The following is a 12,440-nucleotide window of genomic DNA, read 5'->3' on the forward strand; positions in this document are numbered from 1 at the left end:
ATAAAATTTTAGAACAAATTCAGTGCTTAAAAACACTTAGTACGAATTCTTTTATAAATGATAAAGAAGTTGAAGTTGATGTCAAAATTTCAAACTTCCTACTGATAACAGGGATGGTCAATAATATTTTCAAACTAACCAAATTCAAGTGCATATAAGATATGCACTTGTAACTTTATAACTAGTGATAAAGTTCTTACAAAACCTTATCTACTGCAAGGAAGTAAATTATGGACCAAAAAACAACTGCAGAAAAAAAAATTGAAACCGGAGACTTCCAAACCATCATTATGAAATTACCAGTAACTATAGTTTGATCATTAACTGTACATTATCTTTATAAAAGTGTTAGAAATAAATAGTTGTGATCTGGGGGTTAACATTAAGCTTGAAGATAATAAATAATACAGTAAAAATAAATCCTAAGCTTCATTCTTTATTCACTCCTATAACAAAATACAAACAACATAGAGAACAGTATACAACAAACAGGTCGTGAAAATCAGTTTTTTTTTCTCCATCCTCGACGGAAAAATTCACAAGAAATATAACTTACTGTATAAATGAGTATTTATAACCGTCTTATAAACTAATAAAATGTTTTAAACAACCATGCTTCATCTCAATTCTACTAAATGAATGACATTACATCTTAGTAAACAGTAAACTGACATAAAACATCAACATTCTTTGATTATATGTCTTCGTAAGAAACGATAAAGTTTAAAAAATGGATCACTATGAATACAATGTATAAAATTCTATCAACCATTCACGTGGATGTCGCTTTAGTCGAATCTATTTCAAACATCACATTATTAAACACATTCTAAGCATGTCAAAGGTTTAAAGCGTGTTTGTTATGCTCGTATACTAAATAGCATTAAAAATGGTTTAAAAGCTCATTTATTCCATATATTTATATATCAAGAGGTTTAATTGTTTATTTTTAAATTTAACAATATTTATTTGCTAACTTAGCACAACCACTTCGTTAAAATCGATTCTAACCAACCATATACCAAAAATATTATGCAATGCCCCAATTATTTAGAAAGAATTTATTGTTAAAAATTTTCGACTTTTTTTTATGAAAATAACAGTAATTTATGTTAAAAACAGTAGATCGTCATAACGCTTGAGTGACATTTATCATAGCGAGTAAAGAATCGTATAGGGAGAAGATGCACACCAGGAATATTTTTGTTTGTTTGTTTCACAGTTCAAAGAACTCTCTACTCATTCTCTAGTATAATTGATTGTCAGAAATTCAATCGAGAATTAATCGTTTAATTATCATCATTGAATTCAAGGTAAACAATAGTGTTAAAATAATTGTCGAGATCCTTAGAAAAATGATTAATTTCATTTTATAGTTAATTAATTACAAGTAAAATATATTTTAGTATGCCCTGGGTGTTTCATGCATAAATTATTATTTTTTTTTTTTATTGTATGTTCCTTTCAGAACATTCTATTATAACCGCCCTCTACCATCGGTAAATGTAAATAATAAAATCTTATCGTATGTAAAATACAATGTGTATTTTATTACTAATATTAATATTAATAATTTATTACTAATATTAATATTAATAATTTATTACTAATATTAATATTAATAATTTATTACTAATATTAATATTAATACTATTGATATTAATATTAATAATATTAAACAAATATTAATCGACGATTTACTTTTTTTTTCTTGCGCAACAGTTGTCAGATTTTAAACTGTTGAGATACTGATTGACGTATTTTACTAAATCTCTGTTATTAATTGTGTTTATATTTATCTTTATTAAAAAAATAAAGATAAATCTTCTAATGCCTTTTAGTCCCGAATGGAGTACACGGGATTACTTTAGCCTGACTTTTTTTATTTTTTTTTGAAGATCGGTGGGGTAGCTGGTGTCTATCTGTCAGTCATCCCAAGTGAGCTCAAGCGATTAATAAAAGTTTTTTCAGGGTAAAGATTACGACAAACAAGTGCTGCCATCTTGTAGACTTAAACCTTAACAGTTATAAGTTATGTATTTTTCTGGTAGATTTTTAAAAATCCAAGATTTCAAGACTGAAATCCTACTTGTTTGTATCCAAGATTAACTCGGATACCAGCCGAAGAAAGGTCTAGAAAAAAAGTCTCCTAGTCGCGACTAGAATCAAACCTATAATGGTAATTCTTCTGGTAACCTATGGAAACAAGCATCGTTTTCGCAGGACTATATTAGGTAATTGTTATTTATAAAAAAAAGTATTCGATTTATTCAGTTAATACTTTTCTTCATATATAATGGTTATTGATTGCCCTTTTCATATTTAGAAATATCATAGGTGATTAATTAGTATATATTCAAAATATTGAATATTTAATTCTAGTATTATTAGGAATTTATAATTTAAATCTATCATTTGTTTTAGATTTTAAATTATACTTAAGTTATAATATTTTTATTTTATTAAAATACAGACACCTTTAAAATAGCTGGATATTTGCTTTATTTGAAATCATACTAGATTACTTGTGTGACGTGATTCTCAATATCCAACAACCTAAAGTCCTTTTTCAGGATTTCCAGGATAACAAATGGCAATGCTGTAGCCAATGAAGTTTTAACTGAGGCTTGGCTATTGCCGTTACCCAGCCATGATTAGAGCTTTAGCTCAATAACACCCCATCCACACAGATTTTCTTCATTCAGATGACGGGATAAAGAGTCAAGGACTCAGTCCATCTCCCAGTTCTTTTAAGAACTTGTGTGACGTTTACAATAGTTTATATAAATATAAATATAGTAAACGATGTTGTGTTTAAATAAATATAAATATAGTAAACGATGTTGTGTTTAAAGCCACTAATGTTTAATTTAACTACTGTTTTCTAAATTTTATTCTACGTGCGATGCATAAAATCTCAATATAAATTTGGCTCGATAAATTTTTAGCGTAAATAATATATGAGAGTAAATTTATGAGGCTTTCTCGTGAACATTAAATTGTATTTCTGGCTAGATATTCAAACACAATTTTTTAATATCGGAATTTTTTTTTCAGAAACTAAAAAAAATGTTTATATAATTTAAGTAGTCTACGGATAAACATTTGTTTGGCATTAATTTTCCTGTGTGGTGGCCGGGATAAGAATAGCTCCACTGCAGCCCATGCATGTCGTACGAGGCGACTAAAATGGGTACCCAGGGAGGGTAAAGCTGTAGCCAATGAAGTTTTAACTGAGACTCAGCTATTGCTGTTACCTTCCTGCCATGATCAGAGCTTATATAGCTCAATAATAATACCCCATTCAAAGATTTTCTCAATCAGATGACAGCATTAAGAGTCAAGGATTCAGTCCATATACCCAAAAATAAAAATTATGCCATTAATTTGGGGAAAATGTTCTCAATACTGTTGAAACAGTCGGTTTATTTGTTTATCACGACAAAATTCATACTTTTATTACTTCGAAGTTCGATTTAATACATATCGCAATTCTGATTTCGAGAGTTCTGTATAGAGTAAATGAATGTGTGCTACTTCCCTATAGAGTTTACTCTGTAGGATGGTAATTATATAATCAACCGAATCATTTATCGGTAGATTTACCCTGTTAAATGTATTATGAAAAACGAGGAAATTATGCCACCTCATATGCATAACGTAGTACTCATTCTAGTTTGAAAGCGATGAACTTGGGGGGAGGGGGGGGAACTAACAATGACAGAAGTAATTCACATTTATCAGCACCTTGTTAAAATACTTTGGAAGGCGGTATTCTAAGGATTATATAACAATCAACATTTATTCAAGAGTTGGGTTGACCGGCATTGCATCTACCAGTTGTGATAGTTTAGAAATGTCTACTTTCTAACTTCTATTCAATCAGTTCCCACATAAATGCACACTCACACAGAAATCCCATACAACAATAGTATTAAATAGGAAGTTACAGGAAATGAATGTATTTTATAAAAGAATGACAAATCGATAATTATATCTAAATAAAAGTACGTTGGTGGATTAATAAATTTAATCCCAAATTTAAATTAATTTTTGCAGTTCTTTCTAAATACGACAGCATATTTTGATATTAAATATAATTACTTCTGTTATAAGACGAACATTCTTTTAAAAACAAACCACTAAGCCTAAGAATCTTCGTTTCTAAGAAGCTATTCACAACATAACTGACAGTTTCTTCACAACAGTATATCTACACCTCGTAATTCTTTGTGTCAAAGAAGACCACACTGCTTTTATTCCACCTCTATCTTCTTCTGTGTGATATGGTTTGGTACTAAGGACGTTTCCTATAACAAGAGCAGTGGCACAATACTGAAGATATGTTATATCGATAAATGTCTCTTTACCGTAAGATCAATATCTTTAGTTTCGAGGCAAACAGTAAAGGAGCATTGCACAGTTTAGCAGGTGTAGAAAGATATTAATACTGCTGTTGAAGAAAGACAAAATTATTTTACCGTACAACAAACGTGTGTGATAGAGAGAGAGAGAAAGAGATGACTGCATTTTTCAAGCACTCTCGTACCATTGAAGTAGTGAAAACACGCACACACACACACGCACTCACGCACGAAGATTTCTTACAACATTCTTTACTCACATATTACGCTCACTCTAGGAGGGGCAAAAATGAAACTTGTTTTGAGCTCATTCTACTCTCCTCCATCTGAAAGTAAACTATGTTCATCGATTGTTTAAGCCGTTAGGGATGTTAGCATTTGGATCATCTTCATCGTCGTCACAAGGTGGCAGCACATTCCGTTCGAATTCTCCTGGCATGTTATTGTTGCCTGCAGGTCTGTAGTTAGCTACCACAAAGGCTTTTGGTTGATCCTTTATTTTAGCTACGCCAACCCCCATTTCAGATGTGCTTTTCCAAAGTAGTTGAGAAAAACGGTGGGCACCTATAGAAAGGGAGCAAAAAATAATACGATTTATATAATTTATATACATGTATACAAATTAATTAATATGAAAGTAAAAATCAAACGCGAAACCAAAAAAAAAAAAAAAGAGGTGAAAATCGTGGAATTCTTTAAGAGGCACAATCTCAAATATAACCCAAAACAATTCAGACTGAAGATAGTGATTAAAATAAATTTAGTAACATATCAAAAGTTGAAATAAGAATTTGCCATCGGAAGATATAACGAGGAAAGAGAATGAAAAGTTTATGCGCAAAATTCAGTTGAAACGAGTCAATTATGAGAGAGATTTGGTTCGAAATAGGAACGACCAAATAAGGCTACTTGGGGTAGTTTGTATCTGATATTTTGTTTAACAAGAGACGTAGAGGAGATCAAGTTGAAATCGATAAGTTAATTCAAGGCATGTACGAGTACGTTAGACAAGAATGTGCTGCACTTGGCTGAACCAGAATCTATTAGAAAGATATAATAACTAAGTATTGAGGGAAAGAAAGATAAAATGAACAAATATATGAAGTTTTTCATTTATTAGCGTTATGGTAGAAAATATATGCAATGATCTGCCACATAACATGTATCTTACAGAGAGCTATAAGATAAGATGTGAATGAATTTTTACAAAAACTAACTTATATGTGGGAGGTGAATTTGGGCACAGTGGCCGTTACTCAGTACATGATTCACCTATTTCATTTTTTTTTAATTCCAGTACTGCATTTGTTGGTATCGAACTATTTATGTAAAGATACTTCAGGTTTCTTCTCATAAATATAAAAAATGACCTCAAACACATTTGGAAACCGTCATATTTTTATGTCTCCGACCCATGATGGTTGTAAACCTATAATACATTTGATAATGTGGCAAAATAGGGACTTTTTTTTTACATTCACTGTAAAGGTACAAATATAAAATTTGATAACTTATGCAAATACATGAATAAACTCACTTAAGTCTTCTGTGGGTGTTAAAAATCGTTTTCTAAGAATTTCAAGAAACAAATCTCAGAAGAATACTTCTAAAAAGAATCCTCAAATATCTTGCATAGAAATAAGAAGACTTATGAGTGCTCACGCTTAACATAATAATAATAAACATGGATAAATATTCTTTGAATCCCGTCTTAGACTGGATTCGAACCCAGGTATTTCGAACGGACTGAACAACGAAGGATCTGGAGACATTTGGATGTTTTGCTAACCGAACTGATTTCATATATTGAATACATTCTTTCAAAACAATGAAGGTTTTAAACAGGCTTCGATACGTCCTCTAGGGGTGCAGATTGACCCAAATAGAGATGCTACTAAACCGATTACAGTGGAATTAAAATTAAATTAGAAGAACAGGAGAATAATAGCTTAGTAATATATCAAATCAAAACCAACATTTATATAAAAAAGACATTATTTGAAAATTATGAAGTGAAAAAATTAACTGAGTGCACTCGGTCTGGTTTACCGACTGATTAACGTACCTGTTCCAACAGAATTCGTATGTGGTATGGATGTTTGTGATTCTCTTCAGGTAGGTGGGAGATAATATTATTCCTCGCACCAGTGCGAAACTACACCCGAAGTCATTTGTCAAAGTTCCTTGTTTGATTACTACAGCAGTTTTCACATTATATATTTTAAAAAAATCAGTTAACGACCTTTATTCCCGAATAGGGAGTAGGTGAGGCCGTTTTTTAGTTCTATCTAACATTTGGAGACTGAGTGCACAGTTCAATCTCCACCGGTAGCCAATCAGAGATAGCTAGCCCAAGGTTATCACAAATTTAATCGCCACGCAGTGAAGAGACAACTAACAAGTGCAGCCCTCTCGTGGTTACTAACCCTAACACAATACTTTTAATATCTGAAAATGGTGTGGGTTCGACGGTTGATTTTCTTCAGTTTCTGGGAGAAAAAAAAATCCGCTTGCCCGTGCCAGAGATTGACTAACGAGCAAGCTATTTTTTTTTTTTTTTTTTTTTTTACTCCAGGAAATTCGGATTTTATTAAATCCTATTAAAGATGAGATAATAAAGATCATATTAAAGATTTAAGAATCACGTTAAAAATGAGGACGTTAGGAAGGAACTTCCTAACGTCCTCATAATGATATTGTTTGTATTCAAGAATGTGTGAGCAGGGCTAATGTAAAGTGGATATGGTCACTTGAATAGAATGAGAGAAAAAAGGTTGGCAAAACAGGTGCCAAGATGGCAGGAAAGAGACCCAGAAGAAGACCAAGATCTAGGTAGGTTGATTCAGTAAGAAAATTGCTTAAAAGCATGAAATATTAGATACAAAAATACTGGAGTGCAGATAAGTAATAGATTAATTTGGGGGAAAATTGTTGAGAGGAGATTGATAAAAATGTAAACTTAATCATGCAGTGCTGTCATAGTAGACTGAACAACCCTTGAGGATACATATCAGGAAATTGATGATGATGACGATGAAGTTCCTTCATAAGATGTCGCCTTGGCTATGTACAAAACAAGACGCACAAGGGTTGTTGACTAAATCACACTAAACTATAATATATCCCTTTTCGAAAACCACTTTATCTCCGATCTCGTATCAGTAAAATTTACCTCAATAAGCACACAACCAGAACTTTGATTGGTCACGCTTTTTTTTTCTTTTTTTTTTGCGAATCAAACTAGGAAATAACGTATTAAGTACTGCGGATAATACTTATTCCAGGGGTCTTCAACCTTTCAGACAGTGCGGGATGCATTAAAAATTTCAGTGAAGCCCGTGGGCCACTTTAAAATTGTAAGATGCTTTCCAGATTCACAGGAACACTGTGCATTTGATACTTTACATGAAATCCTATAAAAATAAACAAACTCAGCTTTAAGAGCGTAGGTAGGAGTCGGATTCATGATAAATAAATACAATCAATACTTGAAAAAATATAATATAATGAAGAAAACATTCATTTTTTACAATGTCAATGGGAAACTTGGCAATGGTTTTCCTTGACCAGCTTGTCGATGTTGGTATCAATGTTGGAAGTCGTTATGCGCAGAGTGTTCTCGAGATGTTGGTCCGTAATCTGAGTTCTTGTCTTGGACTTCACATGATTCATTCTGGAGAAGAACTGCTCACATAAGTATGTGCTTCCTAACAAAGCACACATTTTCAAAGCATGCCGGCGAAGATTAGGGAATGCGTCCTCAGAAATGTAGTCTTTGTGAAATGTAAGCAAGGGCACAGTGAATAATTTTTCTCTCAAAGAAGATTGTTTCGGAGTGCAGCATTGACACTAAATAGCATTGAAAATAAATCTAATGAAGACTGTTAGTTACGAAAATCACTAAATCTCTCTTCGAACTCACTTCGCAACACGGCTCATTTTGTAGCGTATTCCTCAAGAGACGAACAGTTGGACTCAGCGAGAAGCTGAAAATGAGTTAAGTCTTTTTATGCGAGTTGTGCCTCCCAAAGTTTGAGCTTAGTCACAAAAGAGCTTTGATGTGATCAAACAGTGTGCACCAGTTGATCTTTGGATTGTAGCCGCGTATTTAGGTCATTCATATACATCGAGATGTCGGTCACAAAGGCAAAGTCTGCCATCCACTTCGGATCGTTGAATTACGCATTCGGCTTCCCCCTTGGTTTGCATGAACTCTGTATTTCGCTCCTTAAGTCAAAAACTTTTTAAGAACCTTCCCTCTGCTCAACCAACGCACATCACTATAATGAACCACATCGTCGTGATCCGCTTCGCATTCTTGGGTCAAAAACTCTTGGAATTGACGATGATTCAATTCTCTTGCCTTAATAATGTTGACGACAGTCACAATAACTTTCATGACATTCTCAAATCCAATAGTTTTCGCGCACAAATTCTCATGGTGGATTAAACAGTGGTAATAGACGAAATCGTTTCCTTCTAGTTCCGGTTCTTTCCGTAGCAGCGCAACAAACCCTTCGTTCTTTCCCACCATCAAGTACCGCTTGGCGCTGGTAGATGGCTGAAGAAGCATGTCTATTTAATATTTATTTTTATAGGATTTTATGTAAAGTATCAAATGCAGTGTTCCTTGTGAATCTGGAAAGCATCTTACAATTCTAAATGCCGCAGTATAGCTTAGTGGCCCGCGGGCTTCATTGAAATAATTTTTTATTTAATCGCGTTTTAATGTTAAGTAGTCATTTTTTCAAAATGGCCGGCGGGCCACAGTAAAGAGCTCCGCAAGCCATGCGTTGAAGAGACCCCTGACTTAATCGAAGGAAATAAAAGAGCAAGAAATGTTCACTAAGAACCCAAATAAATTTTTAATTCAAGTAATTTTTTTATTACTTTACAAACATTAAAATATTCAGTTTATTCATCTATTGAAAAGATTTAGTGGTTATTTTTAATTAAAGCGAGATACACAACATTTTAAAAATAGTTTATCTGATTATGAATGTATGAAAATACTTTTCTGTAAAGCATAATGGAATACTAATAATTAAAAAACAAGAAAAAGTTCGCAATTTCCAATTACTGTATTGAGATTTCAGAGAATCAGAGCAACATCATTAAAACTATAAAAAGTAATTCTAAAATCGTTGTGTATTTACAGACGAAAAACCAATCATGAACATTGAACTCACAACCCACATAATCATTATTTGATAAAGTTGAATAACAAAGTGTTTTTTGGGGGAATGTCCGACCATACCTCCTCGTGAACCCCCCCCCCCACCTGGAACCTTGACGCTTTTGACCAAATTTCTTATGGTTCAATCTCAAGGTGACTAACGTGACAACGTTATCCAATTTTCCAATGAAGAGTCACAGAAAGAACTCAACCAATGCTACCGTGTCCTGGAAAGCCGACGTGTCTTGGGCTGCAGTCCAGGCTCCTGATAGGAAATATGCTACGAGGACTCATATTAACATTTTGCAATTCAATATCAATGGTACTCAGAGAAAAATGGATTAACTTAAATACATGCTTAAATCAGCATCAAAGGATACACAACTCTTAGGAAAGAAAATGAGAGAAGAAATGGTAGAGGGCTTGCTATCCTTTTGAAGATCAGAAATCAAATTCAAAGAAATCATTGTATATCAATATTTAAATAATAACAGTTTAATGGAAGCTTAAGCTGTTGAAATACATCTACCAAACCATTCTATTTCAATTACAAACGTCTACCATCCTGATTACACAAATAGCGACACAGGCATCATTGAAAAGCTAAGCGAAGCTCCAACTGACACAACCGTCATACTTGGTGACCTAAATGCAAAAGCCCAAAGTGGGGCTCCCCCGATTTAGACCATAGAGGTCAATATTTGGAAAACTTCTTTACATATTTGGAATTCACAACAATTAACAACGGACTGAGTACTTATCTCTCTAAAACTACAGGAACTGAATCTGCTATCGACATCACAGCTATTAATTATAGCATTGCATCAAGGGCAGAATGGAAAATTTTGGCAAACGCCATCAGTGACCACAGATCCATAATAACAACACTAAATTTAAAGATTGATCAAGAACACCAAATCAAGAGGACATGGAACTTTAGAAAAGCCGACTAGACAAGGTTTATCCAAATCTTGGAGACCCTTTGTCAAGATGAACCTGTCTTTGTAAACCTTGATAGAAAATTACAAATCCTTACTTCACACATCAATAAAGCTGCCAAAGCCACAATAGCAAGAAGCAAACGGAAAAATATCTGGATACCATATTGGAAAGATCACAATATCGATTCAATGATTACAGAAAGAGACATTATCAACGAACAATTTAGAATTACTAAAACTGATGAATCCAGAAAGAAACTAATGGATATAACACACAAAATAGATCAGGAAATTTGGAAGTTCAAGCAAGAGAAATGGCCGGAGCTTTGCGGTAACCTGGATCCAAGAAAAGACAGCCAACACTGGAATATTATTAGAATCCTAGACAGCAACATCAAAGAAAAGAACCAACAGAAAACAAATTTCATCATAAATTCTGCGAAAAAAGATATTACAGATCAAGAAATTGCGAACACACTGGCAAAAAAATTATTCAATGAACTCCAAATTTCAGTATAAACAGAGAGGACAAGACCCTCAATAAACTCACAAGTAAGATACTAAAACAAGTAAGAACATACCAATCTAATGACATCTACATCTTCTCTGAAGAATTTACGCTAAGTGAACTAAATTTATCAATTGAGAAAACTGCACCTAATAAATCTCCTGGTGATGATCTTATCTTTGGTCATATGGTCAAACACCTTGGCAAAAATGCCAAAGAACAACTTCTGGACATTCTTGTTACTTCTTGGCGAACAGGCAAACTACCAAAAGAATGGAAAAAATCAGTTACTGTACCCATCCTAAAACCTGATAACAATGCTGCGGAATGTCAAAGCAATTAATTAGTATACTCTGCAAAATTACTGAAAGAATCATACACTTCAGACTCGTCCACTGGCTCACAAAAAATAAGAAAATTAACTTCTATCAAACTACGTATAGAGCGCGTCATTCGACGACAGATCAATTATTCTAATTCTGGCAAACAATAATAGACTCATTTCAGGTAAAGCCAACAAAAAAGACAGCTGCCATATTCCTTGATATGACTTCTGTTTTTGACCCTGTTTGGATCAAAAAATTAATACAAATAGAACATGATATCTAAATTAGAGGAAATGCTTTAATCTGGATCACTGATTTCATGAGAGGAAGAAAGATCAAGGTTAGAATCAATGCAGCAATATCTAGAGAGCAGAGAACCTGGGCTGGTTCCCCAGGGCTCAGTCCCTTACTATTCCTTTTATACGTCAATGACATTCATCCTTACCTTATAGAAGACACAAAAGTCGCTTTCTACGCAGACGATATAGCCATCTGGCACACTAGTGATATCGGAAGAGATTCTAAACAAATCCACGAGAGGATTATAAAAATAGTCAGATGAACTTAAACTCAAAATCAACCCAGATAAAACAAAACTAAGCATCTTTAGTACAGACAAGAAAAGTTGACATTCCTACAATCTCAAAGTGATGATCAACAACAGACTAACTGAAGAAGTCGCAAATCCAAAATACCTTGGTATTACGCTTGATGAGGAATTACGTTTTGCTCAACGCATCTCTGACACTTCCAACAGGGCCCTCAAAAAACTAAATATATTGAAAAGGCTTTGCAAAACAAACCAGGGCGCAAAGCCAAAAATTCCCAAACCTGCTTACACTACTAATAAGGCCAATAATGGAATATGCAGCACCATTCTAGTAACCTTCGGCTTCGTCGGTAAAGGAAAAATTAGACAAAGTACAAGTAAAAGCGTCCAAGATTATCATTGGTGCAGTCTCATCCACTAACAACATCAGAGCCCAACAGGAATGTGGGCTTGAGAGGACAGACGGAAATTTGCCACCATAAAATTCATTAATAATATCAGAAGCCTACCAAAGCGATCATATCTCCCTAAAAATTTATGAACATTGGAATCAAAAATGCAGACTTCACAGATCA

The 12,440-nt window shown here is 33.6% G+C and overlaps 1 protein-coding gene across 8 annotated transcripts in view; it reads right to left on the bottom strand.

The window, feature by feature from the left end:
- Nucleotides 1-420: 420 nt before the first annotated feature.
- Nucleotides 421-12,440, bottom strand: part of LOC150104017 (Golgi-associated plant pathogenesis-related protein 1-like) — a 66,723-nt gene continuing 54,703 nt past the window's right edge. For all 8 annotated transcript variants that reach the window (XM_090396677.1, XM_090396679.1, XM_090396678.1 and 5 more), the window contains one exon: nucleotides 421-4,928. In XM_090396677.1, coding sequence (XP_090252803.1) covers nucleotides 4,708-4,928 — 221 coding nt within the window. In that variant the 3' untranslated portion in view covers nucleotides 421-4,707. The remainder of the gene's footprint in view (nucleotides 4,929-12,440) is intronic.

Source organism: Typopeltis vanoorti, chromosome 8 (assembly GCF_054136105.1).
Source record: "Typopeltis vanoorti isolate ZY-2024b chromosome 8, IOZ_Tvanoo_1.0, whole genome shotgun sequence".
Taxonomy (NCBI): domain Eukaryota; kingdom Metazoa; phylum Arthropoda; class Arachnida; order Uropygi; family Thelyphonidae; genus Typopeltis; species Typopeltis vanoorti.